This window comes from Calonectris borealis, chromosome 3, assembly GCF_964195595.1.
Source record: "Calonectris borealis chromosome 3, bCalBor7.hap1.2, whole genome shotgun sequence".
Classification (NCBI taxonomy): domain Eukaryota; kingdom Metazoa; phylum Chordata; class Aves; order Procellariiformes; family Procellariidae; genus Calonectris; species Calonectris borealis.
Genome location: NC_134314.1, coordinates 31126650 through 31150134, shown reverse-complemented (window position 1 = coordinate 31150134; position 23485 = coordinate 31126650). Strand labels below are relative to the sequence as shown.

Here is a 23485-nt window from a genome sequence, read left to right as displayed (position 1 = left end):
GTCTTGTACTACTTTAATTCAAATTAATGGAGAAATTCACAAGCAATTCTGCTAAAAGCAATCATCATGCTTAATGTTATCCACAAGCAACACTTAAAATATTCTGTTAACCTATATGGGACAGTGTTGGCTAATGCCATAATTTTGTACTGGCAATATTGGTCCAGTAAATAAGCTGTATGTAAACAAGAAGAACTAGGAGATTAAACCACCATATATTATGGACATGGCTATACAAGAGTAAGGGAGGAAAAAAGTGCCCTCCGTAATATAAAGTCTATTAGAAATTTGAAAAGTTGTTGAAGTGTGAATAATGTCATAGCAACAATTCAAGTGGTAAGCATAATTATACGGTATTTAGACCCATATGGTGTAATAACATAAACAACTTATAATTGGAATTGTAATTTCCAGAAAGCTGCATATTAAGAAAAATTCAGTCAAATTGGACTCCACATGAAAACATCTTTTGTTCACAATGCTGGAAGAAACTGTAAACTAGATTCATGTCAAAAAGAAACAAATACTACAGTACTAATAGCATTTCTGCACTTTAAGCTACATGTGAATTTGTAACTATATGGCAGATGAGGTTGAGCACAGTAGCTCATATTTCAACAGCTGAATATCTTTCTGCCTTGCTTTAGAACTTTTGGTGCAAATTAGCAACAAACATTAAGACAAATACCTACCTATCCATCCACCTACCTATTAAATATAATGTTTTATTTTACATATAAATTTAACGTTTCAGGAAAAAATATAAGTATTTACTGAAGTTCAGTGTTCCTATTATGCCTTTTAAATAGGTAAAAGTTGTACAGAAATAGTTGGACAGTGCCAGCCACATACGTGTTTCAATGGTAATTGCAGCAATGTTACTCCAAACACTTTTCTTTGTGAGTGTGACAAGGGCTTTACAGGTAAGAAACACCTTTGTTTTCTGTCTTTTAATAATGGTTTTCTGTGTCATAATAATGGTGTGAACTTTTGCTTTATTATAACAGTTATTTTAGATGTTTATTGCACAGTTTGCAATTTCCTCAGATTTTTTTAAAATAGATTTTGTAAAATAAAGAAATCAGACTTCCATGTGACTACTCTAAAATACATATGTACTAAAACCATATGAATGATAGAGGCTTTTCATAATTGGATCCCATCCATGAGTACCTTTCTCCTATTGGCAGTATGACAAAGGAATACTTATAATCACTAACTCACTGGTTCTCAAATACAGGGTTTGCAAGAATAAGATGAGAAGCTCTTACCGGATTATTTAGAATGATCATGACACCTTGTATTCATAACTTCAGCATCCTCTTAATAGATGTACTAGAAAAATAAGATGGAAATAATTTAAAGAGTCAATAATCTCATGATTTAGTGGTGTGTCTTGGTTAACAAAAAACCAACTCTCAGAAACTCATTGGTTTACTTATGATATATTGGACAAATAAGATGCTTTCATGTGAAAAGCTTGAATCAGAAAATGTATCTAAAGCCATCCTATTGTAAACACTTTTTCTTGGGGGTCAGGATAGCAGCCATACTTAAAACATTATTCATTCTTGTACTTCAGACAGAGATTTACTGTGTTGGTATAAGAGAAATAGCAATACTCAGAAGAACATTCTTTAAGAATGAGCTAAGGATAAATCTAGCACTTGAATATCCAAGGACAGTAAAACTTTTTAAAATGTCTCTTTCTTGGAAGCATTAGTTATCCCTGACAATCATAGAATTATATTGAGATGTAGAGTTAAAAAAAAAAAAAAAAAAAACAAACAAAAACAAAGAAGAAAAAAAAAAGCATAAGGGAGCTAGAGGGATCCAAGAGCCAATCTTTATTTTCATAGTGAAAGACTGAACATTCTTGTTGACATTTTAGTTAAGTCTGTGTGGAACTATATTTTTAAAAATGGGATAGTCATGCTTAATTCTAAATTCCTTGTAAATCTGTTTTTATTACTCTCTTTTTCCTCCCTTTCCTTCGCTGTAGAGGGCATCATGGTCAGCATCATTCTGAGAAAATTTAAAAAAACCCTTTTTTTCAAAGGAAGACAGTCCATTAATAAAGTTTTCTAGAACTAGCTTTTCCCCCATGCAAGGTCTATAACTTTTTAGAACACTTACTCTTATCCCTTTCACCCAAATTGTGTGGCCACATTGCTTTTGAAATTTTCCCTACAAAAGTCTTTTGTATCCTTGAAATTTTGACCTAATGAGGGAGAGGAGGGGAGGAAACAGGAGGAACACCCTTCCAGATACAGTAAACCCAAACACATAATGACATGAAAATAGTTCAATACACTCAACTCTAGTGGATGGCAGCAATCATTGCAATTTACTCTCCAGGTAGCTGGTAAGGATTGCGAAGGAGAAAAGGAGACTACAAGTGTGAATTACTTCCCTTTTTATTCTCCAGTTAGCTAAAAGAAAATGCAGAATCCTTTCTTGTTTCTAAGCATAATAAGTATCATGGAAGGAGAAGGCAGACTTTCAGGAATTTACCTCTTTTTTCCTGCTCTGATATAAATTACCTCAGGTCCTGCTGTTACAGGAAAGTATGTAGTACATCAGTATACCTTGCAACAGGACTGGTTGACTAACATACAGTACAATTTTGAAATTATTTTCTGACCAAATGTAGTTGTTTTAAGTCTACATTTCTTCCTGTGATCCTAAAAGTGTTTGCTAGAACTAAGGCAATTTTAAGAATAGTTACCTAAAAAAACCCAACGCATGTGAAAAAAGACATTTTTCTATGAAAACAGACATTTTTCTATTGTTATTCTATCATGGCTGTATTGTGTTCTCAGACAAGATAAGTTGTGTAATTATGAATCTCATATCTCGAATGTTATTCTAAATGTGTGAAGTTGGCAGCCAATTCAAAATATTCCTCTGTTTTGATATTAAACTTGTGCACAGAAAACACAAACATAATACCAAGATTGTGCAAATGATGTTTAAGATTTGATAAACATTGACATACCTTTTTTCCAAAATGAGGTAAGACACTGATAGTAACTAGTTCACATGATCTGAATGAAAGTATGAAATATTCTTGTTACTGTAAATTGATGAGATGTAAATAAAATTATAATACAATTATTTTATATTTATAATTACAATTATTATTTACACATAATTATTCAAAATAAGTAAAGGTTGCTTTGTCCAAGTTGTTGTGTTCACAATGATAGAATGGATCTATTGGACTAGCAATGTATATGTTCATGTCAGTTATGTATTTTTATTTTTTATTAATTGTTTACTTCATTCACTGAGCTCCGAAAACTCTCTTTACTCTTTCCTGAAAGAACATTTTTAACATAACTTAATTGCAAAATGCTAACATTAGGCATGCCATTATTCTTATGATTGAATACTCCAATTCGTACCAGAATTTGCACCCTTAGACTTATTAAGGAATGTTCAGAGGAAGGGGATCTGGGAGAAACAAGGACGGGGTGGGTGTAGAGAGGAAGGATGTATAAAATAGGCTGGTAGCGTGTGAGCAGTCGCTGGTCAGTACACTTGTCCAACCAAGCCCTGCACCGAATCACTGTAGTCTATCCATTCTTCTTATTAAATCCTTTCTTAACATTCTTTCTATGTAATCTCACTCTCTCCTCATCTGTGAGTGCTGTAAGGTCTAGAGACCAGAAACTGGAGAGATGAATTTGGGGTCTGCAATTGGAGTTAGACCACTGGTGATAGCGGTCCTAATGTCTGTAGTGCCAGCAGCTGGAGTGAATGAGGGTCTCGGCATCAGCAGCTGAAGGGACACCACAGATTGTAGGAGCGTGTCTCTGCAGTGAATGAATTTAGTGCCAGCGACAGGATTCAGACCTTGCATGATGGTGGCTCCCGTGCCTGGCGCCAGCTGGAGAAGGTGAGAATACCAGCATTAGCAAATGGAGAGGGGACCAAGAATGATAGGGCCTGTGTGCCTGGGCACGAGCCACTGGCAAGATCAGAACGTTTATATTTTCCCCTAATTTGGTGTGTGTGCACGTGTGCTCACATACGTGTGTGTGCATGCATGTATGTGCATGTGTAATTCATTAGCTGACTTCAAGCTGGGCTATCTGGTGAATAGGAGGCCCGGGACCTGGGCATCAATATTAGATGAGCTGAGGTCCCATGCTACCATTCAAGAATGTGCCTGTCCTTTTGAATTAGAGAGTAAGGGGCTGTGTGTTTTCATTAGCGAGCTTCAATCCTGTTCAGTTAGAGAGAAGGACTGGGATTTGGCTGTTTGTACATATGTTCTGTGTGAGTTCTGGTAGTGTTATATGTGGGTGTTGTTAAAGGCAGCGCCCCGTCTGTGGGTAGTCTATGTAGCTGGCTGTGTTAGTGTCCTCTGCATGTGTGCATCTCTGGCATACATGTTCATCTTTGCTACTGGTTGAGCCTGCAAACAGGAAAGCAACAGCTGCATCCATTGGCCTAGGACAGAGGGACCCCCAGGTCTCCGGGTGCACTGGGCTGGGCCCCCGCTGCTGGGAAGGAGGCTCCTCAGGCCCCAGAGTCTGCCACAGGAGGTGCCTTTTATACATCCCTTAACAAAGAGGATGTCTCAGAAATTCTGATGGATGTTGTGGTCCTGTTCTGAAGATACACAGAAAATTAATGCAACTCATTCACAACCTAGCAATATCTTAACTATCTCTGCAAATAGCAATATCTTAACTATCTCTGTAATGGTAATGCTTAGCGTGCTTACCCTAGACAGTGTTTGGTGGATTAAGAGCAGTAGTTTTCCATTTGAATATGTTTTGTTGAATCTGGGGGGCTTTTTACCTCTTAGGTGGGAAGATGGGCGGTAAGAGAAGTGATTAAAAACCAACCCTCAGTAGGGCACTTGAGATTATTGTTTTTTTTCACATATTCCTCTAAGGGAAACTTACATTTCCTCCCTTACTCAATGGTCCATTTAGCCTCTTTAAAGGCCATATGAGTTCCTCCTCGCTTGTGTGACAGAAGATACTATAAGAATGAGGTGGTTTTGCTTGGAGCCACTTTGCTAGAGCTTCCATCATCCAGGTGCTTTAGTTTAAAATGGTCTGTTCGCTTAATCAGTGAATTACAGCTGGAGTACTTTGAAAAAGGTCATAATTATAAAAGGATTTCACTATATATATATGGAGAGAAGAATTTATTGTTTGTACAATTAGTGTTTTAACAGCCTAATAGTTCAATTTGTCTAATACTAACACTCATAGCCCAAATTAATACCCAAACCCTTATTAATAATATCCCTAAAAATACTATATAAAAACGCCTTCCTACTATCTATTTTTCACTTTGGTTTTATGCTCAGCTTTCCACTGCTCCTCTTGGTCCAAAGAGCAATACATCAATCTCCCTCAAGAAGAGGAGGCAAGACTTGCAGCAAGTCATCAGCATCCTGAGGTCTTTGTCAGGAGGAGTGTAACATTCATGCTGGAAGTTTCTCCCCGTGAGGCAAGGGTCCATCTCAGCCAACTTTCACATGTTCTCGTATCATTATCTGCTTCCTTCTCCCAGGCTGCCAGCTGCAGCCTGGCGGTGGTCCCCAGCCTCCCTCCACAAAGGGCTATGGTTTGTCAGGCAGTGACTGAGGTGGGGATGGGGTCACCCCCCTCCCCAGAGGGGACATTCCCAAAGCTGAAGCTGGAGCAGGAGAGGCAGCAGTCACTGGGCCCAAGCGCAGGGATTAAAACAAACCAGAGAAGTCCTGAGCCCTTGCACTGTCAGGTCAGCACAAAGGTCAGAGAAGAAGAGATCTTCCTGCTACAGAATTTGGTTTTTAGTGTTTCTCTAGGGGCAGGGATGATACCAACAGGGACACGGGAATGAGGAAGAGAAGAAGGCAATTAGAGATTATGTTTTTCCAGGCTATTTTAATCTCATTTGTGATTTGTTTTGTTGTGGTGTTTTCTTTTGTTTTCTTTTGTTTTCTTTCTTTTGTTTTTTTTTTGTTTTCTTTTGTTTTTAACTGACTGACTATGGCTTAATAAAACAGTTTATCAAGAACAGTTTCCTCAGAGAAAGCTGTAGATTATGGGGATTATGATCCTTAGTTGTAAAAACATCCTTCGAAATATTCTCTGATCACTGCTCAATGTCACTAGAATGAAAAAAGTCAAGCATTTTGGTAATTTTTAGAATGACACCAAAATGGCTGTAGTTCGTTTATTTTTAAGGAAGAAAATGTATGTGGTATTTGGGATTTTAATGAAGTTATAATGATTTTTTTAATCGCATCACTTCATGTACGTTTCATGCTTGTTTCCAAAGTACCATAAAATCTGTGACAGCATGTCCGGAATAAGAGTTTGCATCTCTCTCATGATCCAAGTGTCACAAAAATATTTATTTTTATTATAAAATACTTTTTGTAAGAGAAGTCCAGCTGATTTTTTTCTTTGCCCTTTCTACAGCTAATTTTTAACCTACTTTTAAACCAATTTAAAGTAGACATTTCAAAGTTGGAGTGTTCGTCTTCCTCAGCGTCTTTTGTTACATTTAACCTCTGTTATAAACTACCATTTGGTAGATACTTTGTTCCACTGTATTTTCACCATAGTCCATAGGCAGTACTTGTCCTCACTTTTTGTGTATCCAAGTGAAGCAACTTAATGACAGGTGAAACTGATCTGATGATTAAGAGACTCAGCTCTCCTCCAGACTACATACCTATTCTATGCCAGAGACCATAATATCTGTGAGTCATGCAGGACCTAGATGTGAAAATAAAAATGCAAAGCCCATCTCCCTGTTCCCTGATCCAGCTACTATACACGCTTCTTTAGTAATTGCTTCAAATTCAGAGTCAGTGAGTTCACATTTTATTCACATCATGTTTGATACGGTACCTTAATTAAGACTATGTTTTCTAGGGGCTTGTGTTTCCAGAGAGTGATTCAGGGAACCAAGGCCCTGAAGAGAATACTTCAGCAATGAAGGAATATTCTATTATTTGAGAGTTAAGATAAATGCCCTTAAGTTAGGTGATGAGAATATGTGACAGGTTTTTCATATGTCTTTTGAGGTTAAAACAGTTTAGGCAATTGTCACTTGACTGCTAGATAAGTCTAGTACAAATAGCTATAATTTACTCTTACAAACACGATACAGATCAATCTATCTTAGCTAGTAATAAAGATATATACACAACAAAGTCTTGTAGGAACTAACCAAATGACATGAATTAGTTTGTCCGACCTAGCAGATTTAAGTTTTCTTAAATATACTCTCCTGGCGTGATTCCATTACATACTTCAGTAGTCTATTTTTCAAAACTTCCTATGAGTTTTGATAATCTTCCTGCACCACACAATTTTTTTTTGCCTTTATTAGTAGAAAAACAGAATTGATTTATAAATAATTTTCATATTCGTTGAGTATATCAACTCAATGTTAAGTATACTCAATCAATATAATGATTGACTATATCTCTGACAGCACTTTACAATGGACAAGTATAATTACTCTGGAATGACACCAGACACGTATGCTTCTTGTAGCTTGCTGTTAATTACTAAACAGAGTAGCTTTAAATGCTGAGCAGCTCAGTGATCCTTTTAAAGAAGTTAGCTAACTTGCACTCAAAACTCCCTATTATTAACGTCATGTCAATGCAAATTTCAGTGACCTTTCCCAAGGTTAAATGTAAATCAGGATCTTGGAGAGTAAACTGTACATTTCACTGGCACTCTAATCCAATGTGCAAACTAGTAAGTCTTTAACAGAATTAATTGTAACAAATTATTAAAAAAAATTGGGAAGATTACTGACCATGAGGTGAATAACAATACTTAGTTCTACAGTAAAAAGTGGAAATTGTCCTATTATAAGAGAAGTAAGCCTGTCAGCTCTAAAATAACTTGGAAATGCATGGCAATGTGCAAACATTTGTAGGTGCTGTACAGATTTTAAATATACTGCTTATAAGATGCTTTGGGGAGGTATGCTTGAGCTGTGATGAAGCAAATAGTTTGGCTGATGAAATGCAGGGCAGAATACTAAAAGATGACTCAATTCAGGAAGTGTTTTTTTCCTTGTCTTTTCAGTTTTGCAAAAGTACATTTTTTGTTAATATTGACAGCAGTGTCATCTTAAAAATTTGGATGAAAAAAAGTTTATTTATACCTTTCAGTTTGTATTTAATTATCTGGGTTGTAAAAAGATTTTTACCCTGACATCATGATTTGAAGATTTATTTTCTAGATTTTTAAAAATAAAATGTTCCCTACAAAATAAAAACGAGAAGAACTTATTAACATCTGCTTTATTTTAAAGCAAAAAAATGGTAAAGTTATTTTTTACTACTGTCTCAAAATTCATTAAAAGCCGAGATCCAACTGTACTTAGGCTATATGTTAGTGTCCATAGAACATATCAGCCTGTAGAAGACACTTTTTATGAAGGCAGATGTATGACCACCCATGTTATTTATAACTGATGTGACAGTTTGGTTCAGGATAAAGAAAATTCCTGGTATCTTTTTTTTTTTTTTTTTCCTTGAAAATAAATAATTTTCCGATATATTCTTCTTCAGGAAAGGGCTTTTTTTCCCTGCAAGATTTTTAATATCATACTCCGCAATGAATTTCTAACTGAGTAACCTTTTTTGGTTACTTCTATTAAATTAAATCTATCTATTTTTAAATAAGTGATTGTGGTTTTTTAATAGTTGGAGAAGCAGTATAATTCTCACTAAACCTTAACTAAATTAAATCACTAAAGCAATCACACTATACACTTTAAATGAATGAGGTTTTTTTGAGGTTACATAACTTCCACTATATTAAATAATATAATTCTTTATTCTAACCCATGAGTTCCCTTTCTTTCCCTTTTACATTACCATCCCATGTAGAAACGTGATGATAGAACATAACAAGGTATTATTAGGCTGCCAACCAGGCTAAATCTTTCCCATCTCCTTCAGAAAGTCTCTTCACTCTTTGGATACCTGTCCTTCACTGGAGATGTTCACTAGTAATTCTTAAATTACTTTCTATTACTTTAACTTCTCTCTTTTTTTTTTTTTTTTTTTTTTTTTACAGTTCTTCAAGGAAAACAAAATAATGCCAGCACATGGCCTTGCAAAATGTAGTGAGAAAAAATGTTTTATATTTATAGATGTTATCAGCTAAGAAATACTGATAGCACTGAACATGGAATTAGAAATAATCTGTAAAAGATATTAAAGAGTAAAGTGACTGAAACTCTAGTGTATGAATGTCCATGGCAGTTAAAATTCTTAAATTTAAGTGTTTACATGTAGGTATAAGAGCTAAGTGTCCAAGTTTCTGTTGCATTCATTGAATATTTAGTCAACACAAAATGGAGCCAAGAGATTTAACTAACCACGTGCCTGATGTTTAGAGTTAGTTGAATCACTCTCCAAACTCCACTGACTAGTATTAGCTACTTCACAACTGAAAATAGTGGGAACATAAAGACCACACGCATGCATACATAGATCTACTTAACCATGTAACCACACAATTATGTAAATGTAGGTGTCTTAACCTGAAAGATTAATTTAGCCATAGCATTCCTCTACAGGCTAAAAATCTTATTTCCTCAGAGCAATTTCGTCAGAGCAATTGGTCTCAACCTAGTTCTTGCCTCTAATTATAAGAAGTTTCTAGACATTTATCTCACATGTATTTTCTTGTGTCGTAGATATCTAAACTTAGGTAATACTTCTAATACTTTCTAATGAAAACAAGAATGTTGTTGTCATGCTTGCTCTCTTCTTAAATTCTATAGTTAAAATACCTAGAATTTCAAAAGGAAATAAGCTTTCATTTCCAGCTTTTCCACATTGCAATGTGGACATGATTAACATTCTTTATTAAAACCCCTCTCCATACATTGCATTTTCATGTTTTTGTGTTCAAGTGTCTGCGTAGAAACATTGCAATATTCTGACATTACTGCAGCTGTGGCTGAAATAGTTCATAGTTGAATTTATAATTTTATAGAAGTATGAATATTTAATAGTTCACTTTTTAAAGATTAAAATCTTGGAAAAGGAAATATAATCTTAAAAAAAAAAATTCTCATTCTAAGAATCTATTATAATGATGAATTAACCGTTTCACTTTATAAGAATGTGTATGCTCTGTGCAAAGTCACACAAAATTCTCCATACTAACCTAAAATATAGTTTTACCTAAAAGCATTTTTAAGATTATAGGTTTAAATTTTCATTTTGAGTTTTCCAGCTGTAAATCACATTATACAGAAAAATCCCCCAAAACCTTTATATGCAGAATTACAAAAGATATTTTTTACCGAATTTCTGTAATCCGCTCTGCCTCAAGGGAAGTAAATTTAAAATGGTAATAATGACAGATGAGATATAATTTGCCCTCAAGTACAAGTTTTCTGATATTAGCCTATCCTCATTAGAGACATCAGAACCATGGACACATCAGTTCCAGAGCACAGGTGTGGAGCAGAAGGGTCGGGTTTATCTATGGATCCAGCAACTTCTTCCCTCTCTGCCAGGCTTAAGATCACTGGTGAACATGAATAGCTTACAGCTGGTACTGATGGCAGCAGGAGTCACTGGGAAATGGATCATTACCGGCCTGAAAAACTAGGGGAAGAGCAGATTTGTGTCATGCCACATGTCTAAAAGTAAGTTTCCAGTAAGTGAAGACTATTAGGAAATTAAGTATGGACTAACAGATCAGGAAGGAGATGAAAACCCATGTTCAGTGCTGACTTACAAGATGCAGAGAATAACATGGAAGACTGGTAAGAGATATGGAAGGTGTCAGTAATACAGATTAGAAAGAAAACAGAAGAGTTTGGGTTGTTACTGAGTAGCGAAGGAAAGTAGAGCTGGGGAAAAAAAAAGAGAAAAAGTAAGAACCTTTGGCTTGCTAGGGCGAGTAATTGGTTTAGATTTGGCCACAGGGTAAAGCTTTGGAAATAATTCAAACTAACTAGTCTAATATCAGAGCCTTGAAGTGTTGGTGTAGTATCAAAAATATCAGTTTCAATAGTTCTGTGAAAAAAATTAGACCACCAAGCACACAAACATGGGTGTTATTACGGTCAGCATGGCTTCTGTAAAAAGAAATGCTGCCTCACTTGTCTGCTGAAATTCATCATTAAACATATGGAAAAAGGAAATCCCGTGGGCGTAATACATCTGAATTAAAAAAAAAAAAAAAAGCCTATAATGGTATTCCACTCAAAAAAAAAAAAACCAACCCCAAAACAAAACGCGAAACAACAACAACAACAAAGTTATGTGGAATGGGAGGAAAGGATTAAAAGCCAGTTAAAGAACAGTTGCCTGCATACGAAAAAAAACAGTTCTAGAAACAGTTAAAAATTACATTTTTATGTACAGATAATAAAAGGAAAGGAACCACAATTTTTTTTTTTCATTGAGATTCAGTTAAAATATATTTTACAACAAGCTTAATTTTACTAGGAATCTAATTTAGGTTGATTTATGTCAAGCTGATATTCCTTTTCTTTTAGATGTTTGTGTATAAACACGATTAGTCTCTTTCATGATCAGTCTTTACCTGATTTCCATGTGCTATAAATTAATACAAGGTAAAGCCTGTGGCTTCACAGCTGTAGTCCTGCATTATAAATGCATTAAAAACAACCGAAGAAACAAGCAGAAAAACCCCAAACGTCATGACTGATTAAGTATAAGATATCGATTATCACAGAATCTATTTTTGGTTAGCCTTTTATTTGATAGGGCCAGATCCTAAGTTTTGTGAAAACTTTTATAAGACAGAAGTTCCAGTTTATCTCATCTTAACCTTAGTTGTTTAACCAAATATTTAGCGCATTCAAACACCCTGTAGAAAGATCTGTCTTACTGTTGCCTCTGGATGAAGTAAAGACAACTTCAGTAGCAAAAGTGAAAATTCTGGAGAAAAATAAACACTTCCACAGGGTTTTGAGTTTTAAACCACATAAAGTATATTGTTAAATTTTGTTCCACAGTAATTTAGAGATTTTTACAGTCTCAGTGTTCCAGGATTTCTGTACTAATATTCAAAGGTAACATTCATGCAAAGGCATAGTAAGGCTTTTTTTTTTCCTTTCACTTTCTCAGTCCCATTGTTTTCTTCAGGTACCTAACATATAGTTGTTCATAACAATTTTCTCTTTACAAATCTGTCTGCTCATTTTAATCTGAATGCAATTGTAGTTCACTTTCTGTTTAAAACAATCATAGTAGGAAACAATTGTTAAGGAGAAATGTTAAGAATATAAATTCCTATTCAAAGAAGCTTGGAGATCAGCGCAGATGTGAGTTGTGTAGAATGGAAGCAGAATTTCTGCCTGCATTTTCCTTAAGTACTTCACATAATTGGTCTGAATAGAGAGAAAAATGAACTCCATATTGTAGAGTCCAGGGTGTCCAGTTTTTATTTAAACAATACAAACATAATATTGTGACAATGGATATAACAATAGAAGCTCTAAGGTACAGCAGAGTGTGCGTACAGTCTACAAAATCCACAGAGAACACAGATGCAAGTCGTATCCAAGAGTCATGATACTTCAGTCTTACACAGCCAGGAAAATTTACATAGGAAGACTGTCCTGGTTCCGGCTGGGACAGAGTTAACTTTCTTCCCAGCAGCTTGGGGGGTGTGTTGTGTTTTGGGTTTGGTGTGAAAGGAGCGTTGATGGCCCATTGATGCTTTGGCTGTTGCTGGGTGGTGCTTGCACCGGGCGGGGGGTGGGGGAGAGCACAGCCGGGGTGGTGGACCCAGCTGGCCAATGGGGTATTCTATACCATGTGACATCATGTTCAGTATAAAAACCAGGTATGGGGGGGGGCTCGCCCGCTGTTCGTGACACGCGGTCGGCGGTCGCTGAGCAGTTGCGTTGTGCATCGCCTGCTTTGTATATTCTGTTATTGTTATTCTCACTGTTATTATTACTGTTCTACTTTGTTTTATTTTAATTATTAAACTGTTTTTATCTCAACCCGGGAGCTTTCCTCCTTGTGCCCTCCCGATTCTCTCCCGCGTCCCGCCGGGGGCAGGGGGGGCGGTAAGCAGGCAGCTGCGTGGGGTTTATTTGCTGGCTGGGGTTAAACCAAGACAAAGATGAACCAAGTGGGGTATAATATTTGAGAAAGGTAGGCAGATATCAGGACTAAAAAGCAAGACACACTGACTCTCGTCTGTATTTGATGGAATAACGGGCTGAAAATGCTTATGACTTAGGAAGTAGCATAAGGCAATACTGATACCAAAAATATTTGACAAGGTTTTTATTTTTTTCTGAAAATTAATTTATAATTAATACAGATTAAAACAAGTCCAAAAGAATAGATGGGCCCATTAATGACATATTCACTGTCCCACAGGTCCTAGCACTTATATTGCACTGATGCTTATATCTTGATGAAATGATACTGGTTGCGACCCTTGCAATACAAAAGCCATTACAGTTCAACAGCCTTTTGATATTTCAGGAATGCATAGTTATGACTAAAGAAGCCAAGTCTACCTGTTATCAGCAGGAGATATTATGAGGGCACACTACCTTATGGGCAGTAAGAACAAAGCAGCCTAAGCTCTGAACAGTTCCTAGATAGTCAAATAATGACCATAGGTTTAAAGCAGTCAAAGCATATGCCTTCAGAATGGACATGGTTTAATACAGTCATGGGATGAGTGACCTACTATGAATGCCATGTGATGCAGATGTTCTAAAAGGTGCCAGCATGTATGCACATGTATGCGCATGCCATGTAGGAAACCAATTGTCTTGTTTTATATACATCTGTGAGGTAAAATTCAGTACATATGTCTTGAATGTTATCAGCTGAAGGAAAAGTGGGAGAGGAAGGAAAGAAGGGAACGAGGGAAAGAAAGGAGGGGGAAAGGAAGAGGAAGGAAGGGATGAAAGTGAAGGAGGAAGGAAAAGGAAGGAGACAAGGAGAGAAGGAAGAAAGGAAGAGAGGGAGGGAGGGAGAGAGAGGGAGAGGGAGAGTGGGAAGAAAAGATTAGGCAATTTCTCAGAGGCCTCACTATGGCATCAAAGCAAGCTAATGGTACCCATCTGCTCATCAAAACATTTTGTTATTCACTTTGTTATGCTGTAACATCTCAAGATTTGTATAATGAAGGCCCTCAATACTCCTGGGAAGAAGTTGTGTTCCTAAAAAACCCACAGACCCAGTCAGACAAGTAACTGTAGAATCTCAGCACATGTGACAACTGGTGATGATTCCAGTATCTTGGTTTCATTAATTATGACTTCATAGCATTATACATCTGATTAGTTAATTTCCCATCTCTATATTTAACTTGTGAAAAAATGTCTTTTTTTAATGGAAGAGATAAAATAGATTTAATATACCTAATAATGTCAGGCACATTTACTGTTTTGTGCTTTAAATCATCTAAAAGTGTCATGCTATTTTTCTTGTGTATTCTTTTGTATCCTGATAGTGCAGGTATCTTTTTCAACTTAGAAAATAAATCAGCTGTACTGAACGAGCTATTTCATTTGACATTGATGATGTGTTTTGGACTAAACTACATATTTAAATGATATATTTCAACAACCGATTATAAATACTTTTATTCATGTGATTTAAAAGAGGTACATATTGATGAAGGCCTTACTATATAAAATCTTACTGCGAGTTCTCAAAAGCAAGAAGTGGAATAATATGGTTAATATCTCAATACTCTTGATGACTATACAATTAACACTTACCAAAACTTATCTGGAAAACAGATCTTCTTGAAGAAACCTTACATTATGCTTATGTACTAAATTTAGATTTTGGAAAATAACAGCATCTGTAAAATATATAGCAGTATGTAAAAGGTACAAACAAAACTGATTGACATTTCAGATGTAGGCGTAGATCATTAACCCATGTTATTGTTCCTTACCTGACCAGTATCAGTTTCTGTGTATGACAGAAAACATGAAATCAGCATTTGTAAACCTTTTAAAACTAGAAGAGTGTGAATAATGGTGCTGCAGGTGATGCAACTACAGCTTTTAATATAGACAAATACAATGTCATATAACTAGGAAAAAAGAAAACATCATCTTTATGAAGAGCATTCATAATTGCAAAAGAAGGGGCTGTTACTTGATACATATTAATTATGATGGAAAAAATTATCGTAGAAAAACAGAAGAGGGCGAGATACCAAAAAGTCATCTAGAACCCATCCCCTTCCTTCAGGGGGATTAGCTATATTTATCATCGCAGGGGGTGTCTGCTGCAAGCTGTTGGCAGGGGGGGCTGCAGGGTGGCCTCCGTGAGGAGAGGCGGGGGCTGCCCCGTGCCGGACACAGCCGGTTCCAGCCGGCTCCAACCCACCCCCCGCAGGGCACGGCTGAGCCCCTCAGCCAAGGTGGTGGAGCCTCGGGCAAATGTATTTAATAAAGGGCAAAATCCTGCACAGGCATAGAGGAGTGAAGGAAAAAAATGTGTGAGAAACAGCCCTGTGAATGCCAAGGTCAGAGAAGAAGGAGGGGAGGAGGTGCTCCAGGCACTGGAGCAGAGATTCCCCTGCAGCCCGTGGAGAGACCATGGTGAGGCAGGTGTTTCCCTGCAGGGTATATAGGAGTCTGGAGTGGAGTGAAGCTGGGCCTGGGAAAGGGGGGAGGAAAGGTGTAGTTTTAAGGTTTGTCTTTGTTTCTCACCACCTAAACCTATTTTAATTACCAGGAAATTAAATTAATCTTCCCCAAGTTGAGTTTGGTTTGCCTACAGCAGTAGTTGGTACGCAACCTGCCTGTCCTTATCTCAATCCACAAGCTTTTTCATTTCTGTTGTTCTTCCTGTTTTCTAGCCCTGTCCTGTTGAGAAGGGGCAGTGCACAAGCAACAGGGTCAGCGTTTGCCCTTAGACAAGGTTAAACCACCACAATCATTCATACGAATATTTTTCTCACATGTTCTTAAAGATCTCCAAAGATAGAGACTTCATAATCTCCCAAGCCATTCTGTTCTATCCACATCATTAGAAGTTTTCTTAAAAACTGATTTAAATATTTTTTGCGAAGTTATGTTTAGTGCTATGACTTGAGCATAGCAAACAGAACCGTCTGCCCTATTTACAACAGTCTTTGATGTACCTGAAGGTGGTTATAGCTCTATTCAGTCTTACCTTCCTTACTCTAGACTACCCCAAATATATTAAACTCTTTGCTATTTTGTAGGTGTTTTGCTCCAGACTTTTTTCTGAGGCCTGATAGTAAACTGACTCATCTATAATTCTCTATTTTCTCTTTTGTTTTCTTTCCTTTCTGAAGTTAGGCATTACACTTAAATCCATTATTTCAGTGAAATAAACTCATATGCTATGCAGGGACCTGAAGAGAGTTACATGTTTTTTGCAAAAGTGTGTCTTTGCTACAGTGTAATAGAACCTACTTACTTAAACATTGTTTCAAATTAAAAAGAAAAATCAATCAAGCAAAAAACACCATATATGTTTCCTTGTTCTGCCAGGAATGAAGACACAAAACAAACAGAAAGGTTTATTAGTTTCCCTCTAATAAACCAAGAAGTTGCAAAGTCTCTATCTGTTGCACCATGAAGACAACAATACTCAGAAGGTCACCGAGTATAGGTGTATTAATATTTTTGGTATACTGAGAAAATAAAATGACAGCTGAAAAAATCCCCAGATACTTGTACTTCTTTGGAAGAAGGTAGAAATAGCTGCATAGTTTTGAGTCTACTTAACTCATATGTTACATCTAGTTTAATAGACAGTCATTAAATATGGGTAATCAGACCAATCAAACACAGTCAGAAAAGCTTCAGACCAAATACTAAATAAAATTTCCTTTAATGACAATAAAACAATACTTAGATATGTAGCAATACATTGTAGGATACCAGAGTGATCAGCTCTGCATACTCAATTCTGAAGCATGGCATCTGCAGAAACAGTTCTTTTTCATGTAATTTTGTGCACACTATAAAGGCACTTCCAGCCATGCTAGGAGTTATGGACAGCTTCATTAGCTTGTTACACAATTTTATATCAGTAATTGGTCATTTGTGTGCATTGTGCTGCAGTCTTTGATATGTTTCTGTACTTTCAAAGCCTCTGCTTTGAACTCTTAGGGACCCTGCTACGCTCTTGTGATTATTCACTTCTACATACCTGTCTAGTCTGCAGTAGCTCACAGTGCACAACACTGGTGTTTAAAAGCATATCACTGTATATATATCACTTTCTCAACTAATTATTATTAATATCTGATTAACTACTGCAATTTTTGTTACAATTTTGAATGTGATTCTTTTCAGATTATAACACAATCATAATATGCAGTCAGTGGAGACATACATTTTGATCTTACTTGGTCTGCCCTAGAATTGTCTGTCTCTCTACTGACAACAAAGATATCTGCAGAAAGCAAGCTACTAACTTGCACATCTCAGCTAAATGCATAACATCTGATGGAGAAATTCTGTGGGTTTTATTTTATTAGCAAGGAAAAAGGGGATGAGTCAAACAGAATAAACAAATGGGGAAATAGGGGATGAGAAAATGTTTGGACATCAATTTAAGTTAATTGTTAATTTTAGTTCATTGTTTCAACATCTGCTAGATGCATCATGAAAAGGAATATCATCAAGAGTATTCATTTATGAAGTACCCAGTTCTGTAAAATATTTTTTTAAGGGAAAGGTACATGCTGCTTCTCTTACAGCTGCAAAGCACACTGCTGTAATAATCTTTATTTAACAAAATATATATGAAGTATGACAAGCAATAGAAAGCAGCAAGTGTATTTCTACTTCCTTCCATAGGACCAGAAGAGAGCATGCATTTTCTTTTCTTAATAGCCCTATACAGCTCCTATACATTACCCAGAACAATGCTGTTTCATATTATAAGTATAATCAGTGAAGAACTAGAAGGATGTAGAGCCAAGACTTAGTAATAACTTTTTGTATAACTTAACAAGAGAGGGTGACACCACAAAAGAGAACATAGTGGAGGAATGGCAGAAAAAGAAAAAACAGGAAAAGGAGATTTGTTTCTATAAAACTTAGTTGAATGACTGTGAGACTTCATGGAAGATAGACTCAGAAGGTGGTATCAGCTAAGAGACTGAATAGAAATGAAGAATCAGAGAAAGACATTTTAAAATTAGTAATCAGTATTTAATTAAAAAAAAAAAAAAGAAAAGAAGAGATAAAATAATGAAAAAATAGAACAATGGAAGTGGTTGAAATAAAAACAGAGCCACGCTTTGCAAAAAGCCAAAAGTGAGCATAAGGAATACCAGTTATGCATGGGAGTCTAGGGTAACCAATGAGGCTGATGAATGAGAGGTAGCTCAAATGCGACATTCTTTGTTAACCATAAACCACAGCAAATACCAAGAACAAAAGAGCTCTACCCCAGCACAACGCTGGGTCTGAAATGGGAGACATGCCAAAGGCTCCATTAAGTCCACAAAATATATCACTATTCATTTTTATGGAAGTGATTGGATACTGGGGTGATGGATGGATAGACAGATAGGTAGATAATACAACAAACAGAGATTGCTCATGGTTTGACTGTCATTATTCATATTTAGCAATCACAGTTGGATTGGTGAAGACAAAGCATACATTGCAATATATTGGGTTAATATTGATGAAAACATAGAGATGTAATATTTCTTTTAGTTCTGCCTGTGCTGCCATTTCACTTACAGAGTTATAAATTACACTTACTGAGAGAAAAAAAAAAAACATGACATGGTATGAAAACAAGTATAGACAGCATACTGAAGTCTCACAAACTCTGACAAAGCAAATATTAAAAATAATAGTAATTCTACAAAGAGGACAAATACTGTAGGAAATAATAAAAGTGACACAGTCAATAAAGGTACTGCCACTCCGAACAGCAGACTGTTTAAAATTCTCAACATTAAGCAAGTAACAATTTTTTAAAAGAAAAATAGTTTGAAATCAAATCCATGATTTATCAGCAAAAATAAATGCAGATGTTTCTATTTCACAGTGGTGTGATAATAATGGCTTATGAAATCCATACCAAGGAAAAAAAAAGAAAGAGAATAAAACAGAATACCATGAGATTGAAAAAATAGAAGATATTGTTCCTTTTTTCCCCTTTTTTTGTTTTGTTTTTTTGTTTTTTTTTTTCAGTTCAGTACCTGACATTAATTCTAACTGTAATTCCAACCATTGTTGTACTAAGGATTCTGCAAGCAAAAATATCTCTTTTCCAAAGACTTTATGACTGAAATAACATGTCAGCTGAATTCTAGGAAACTGTGATTGAAGCTCCAAAGTCACTCATCAGGAGTAAGAGTAGGAGACAAGAATACAGCTCAGATGCCATACATAAATCCCTGCTTATTTACTGGATAAGTGTAGCCACAGTGGAATTCTGTATGCGTAAATGATTTGCATAGTATGTATCACACTGATGTATCCTAGTATAATGTGCAGGACATATCAACAGAACGTTACTGATTAACCAAAATCAGATTTCATGAAAAGGGAAGTTTTTTGATAACACCTACCATAGCAAAAAAATTATGCACAACAATAGAAATCATAGTACCTGACTGCTCACCTCTTCATGGAAATGAGTGTTACTATGATGAACTATTTTATATCCACAGTGATTTTACTGCAGCTTCTCTAGGAAAATGTATAATCTCTACCTTGCTTAATATTACAAACATCTGGTGAAAAAGCTACAGCAATCAAATAACATATTCAGTTATAAACATTCAAAATCATTGTGGTTTGCAAATCTGTATCAGACAACCATGTAGAAAGGTGATTACATTTGGAAATGTAAACCTACAAAGATTGGTTCTTAGGGAAGTGAGGTGTGCAAATATGCATGAGAGATGATCAGCAGTTTAACAGCAGATTAACAACAACCCATTAATGACTTGAGTACAGAAGGTAAAACTGTGGTAATTAAATTTGCTAAATATACCAGTTAGGATGCTCTGTCAATAAAAAGGAGAATTAGAAAAGTTTTACAGTAAGATTTGGGTGACCTGGAAGACTGGAGTAGTAAAAGCATTAAATGTTACACTTTTAAAGAGTCTGTGGGCCATCCCTCTAAAATGACCATTGAGTTCATTCAGTCCATGACTTTATTCTCCATCTGTCATAACAGTCTTTTAGAGCAGGAGGGATGGTGCGTGGTGTTGGACTGTTGCATCCTGAAGCCAGTTCTCATTCCATTATCGCTGCGCTTGTCTGGTTCTATCATCATTGCACTTTGCTCGATTTCATTGGAGTTCATTCTTCATTAATCTGGGTGATTTTTACTGCTATACCATTGATAGCAACCATAGAAATAATGATATATAATATCATATAACAATTAACATAATACAATTCTGTTCATTGGCTATTTTCACCCAAAATCAAATCCCCTTGAGATGCACATTGGACTTCCCCATCCTTCCGTGTTACACAACAAGTGCACTCTGGTCCCTGAGCAAAAGCAATCCCATGAATGGGTTTTGCCCTGCCAGAGGCAGGAGTAACCCAGACTGTCTTTCCCAGCATATTTCTTATGTGCACGACAGGGACTTTATTCACATCTACAGTACGCAGAAGTTTTGATTGGGCAAGGCCAGCTCGATTGGCAGATCCCCTGGTGTTGACTAACCAGGTGGCTTTTGTTAAATGTGTGTCCCAATGCTTGAATGTCCCACCACCCATTGCTCTCAGTGTTGTCTTTAGCAGTCCATTGTATTATCGTTCGATTTTGCCGGAGGCTGGTGCATGGTAGGGGATGTGATAGACCCACTCAATGCCATGCTCTTTGACCCAGGTGTCTATGAGGGTGTTTCAGAAATGAGTCCCGATGTCTGACTCAATTCTTTCTGGGGTGCCATGTCGCCATAGGACTTGCTTTTCAAGGCCCAGGATAGTGTTCTGGGCTGTGACATGGGGCACGGGATATGTTTCCAGCCATCCTGTGGTTGCTTCCACCATGGTGAGCACATAGTGCTTGCCGTGGTGGGTTTGTGGGATTGTGATATAATCAATCTGCCAGGCCTCCCCATATTTATATTTCAACCACCATCCTCTATACCAGAGAGGTTTTATGCGCTTGGCTTGCTTGATTGCAGTGTGTGTTTCACATTCATGGATGACCTGTGCAATAGCGTCCATGGTTGAAGTCCACCCCTCGATCACGAGCCCATCTATATGTTGCATCTCTTCCTTGATGGCCCGAGGTATCATGGGCCCACCAAGCTATAAATAATTCACCCTTATGTTGCCAGTCCAGATCCACCTGAGCTACTTCAATCTTAGCAGCCTGGTCCACCTGCTGATTGTTTTGATGTTCTTCAGTGGCCCGACTCTTAGGTACGTGAGCATTTACGTGACGTACTTTTAAAACCAGGTTCTCTGCTCGGGCAGCAATATCTTGCCAAAGTGCAGCAGCCCAGATGGTTTTACCTCTGTGCTGCCAGTTGTTCTGCTTCCATTGTTGCAACCACCCCCATAGGGCATTTGGCACCATGCATGAGTCAGTATAAAGATAAAGTACTGGCCATTTTTCTCGTTCAGCAATATCCAAGGCCAGCTGGATAGCTTTCACCTCTGCAAACTGGCTCGATTCACCTTCTCCTTCAGCAGTTTCTGCGATTTGGTGTATAGGACTCCATACAGCAGCTTTCCATCTCCGATGCTTTCCCACAAGGTGACAGGACCCATCAGTGAACAGGGCATATTGCTTCTCATTTTCTGGTAGTTTGTTATATGGTGGGGCCTCTTCAGCACCCGTCACCTCCTCCTCTGGGGATATTCCAAAATCTTTGCCTTCTGGCCAGTTTGTGATCACTTCCAAGATTCCTGGGTGACTAGGATTTCCTATTCGGGCCCATGGTGTGATCGGTGCAACCCACTTACTCCATGTAGCATTGCTTGCGTGATGTGGCATGACTTCATTCAAGCCACGTTAGTCTACTGTTAGTCTCCACTCCCCATTAGACTTTTGCACTGGCCGTATGGGACTGCTAAAGGGTGAGCGAGTCTTGCTGATCACTCCTTGGGTCTCCAGTCAACGAATCAGCTTATGGATGGGAATCAGGGAGTCTTGGTTGGTGCGGTATTGCCGCCGGTGCACTGTTGAGGTAGCAATTGGTACCTGCCGTTCTTGGACCTTCAGCAACCCCACAACAGAAGGGAGCTCCAAGAGACCAGGCAAGGTGGACAGCTGTTTAATTCCCTCCATCTCCAGGGCAGCTATACCAAAAGCCCACCGGTACCCTTTTGGGTCCTTGAAATACCCTCTCTTGAGGTAGTCTATGCCAAGGATGCATGGAGCCTCTGGGCCAGCCACAATGGGGTGCTTTTGCCACTCATTCCCAGTTCGGCTCACTTCGGCCTCCAATACAGTTAACTCTTGGGATCCTCCTGTCACTCCAGAAATACAAATGGGTTCTGCCCCTCTATAGCTTGATGGCATTAGGGTACACTGTGCACCGATGTCTACGAGAGCTTTATATTCCTGTGGCTCTGATGTGCCAGGCCATCGATCCACACAGTCCAGTAAACCCAGTTGTCCCTTTCCTCCACCTGGCTGGAGGCAGGGCCCCTCTAGTTCTGGTCACAATATCCGTTTCCCACTTCTTGCAAACGTGAGTCCAGAATTCCTTCATTACAATCCAAAGTAAGATCAACCCTTCTACTTTGTCTGGGGAACTGTTCACTGGAAACTGGACCGTCGTGAGACAGGTTTTTCCTCAAAACTGGAGCAGCATTTTTCCTGGGAGAACCCCCTTGTGTCATTGTTTTTCCTTGCAACTCACGTACATGTGCCTCTAGGGTCAAGGTAGGTTTTCCATCGCACTGCCTCATGTCCTCTCCATGGTCACGCAGGTAAAACCACAGGGTGCCCCGTGGTGTGTACTTTCTATATCCTCTCTCTTGAGGAGAAAAACGCTGACTCCTAATGGCTGAGATACTGGTCCATACAGATGGGGAACAGGACATACCCTCTTTGAGTTGCTGGACCTTCCGGGACAGTTTCTCCACAGCTGAGACAAGGAGGAAGAGACACTGTCTTTGTATTCCCAGAGTCTGCTAACCACATCATCCACCGTTGGTGCTCCTTCCTCTTTCCAGCACAGTACTGCCGATGAATTGGCATACGACGCTGGTGGCTCTGTATCAACTTCCGCCACATGGGTCGGGTGCACTGGACGTCACCTGGATCTTTGGGTGTTTGGTCATCGTCTAGGTCACTATAAACCACCTCCAGCACGCCTAATTCTCTCAGGTACTGGATACCTCTCTCCATAGTGGTCCATTTGCCTGGATGATATATAACATCTTCCTTGAAGGGATACCTTTCCTTCACGCCTGACAGCAGTCGCCTCCAGAAGCTGAGGGCTTGTGCCCCTTTTCCAATCGCTTTGTCAATGGCCCCTTCCCTAGAAAGGGATCCCAACTGTTTGGCTTCCTTCCCCTCTAATTC

General features: G+C 37.8%; 1 protein-coding gene across 1 annotated transcript in view; it reads left to right on the top strand.

Moving 5' to 3' along the window:
• Positions 1-23485, top strand: part of EYS (eyes shut homolog) — a 958850-nt gene that overhangs the window by 2121 nt on the left and 933244 nt on the right. The window contains exon 2 of the mRNA XM_075145270.1: positions 810-923. Within this exon, the coding sequence (XP_075001371.1) occupies positions 810-923 (114 nt within the window). The remainder of the gene's footprint in view (positions 1-809; positions 924-23485) is intronic.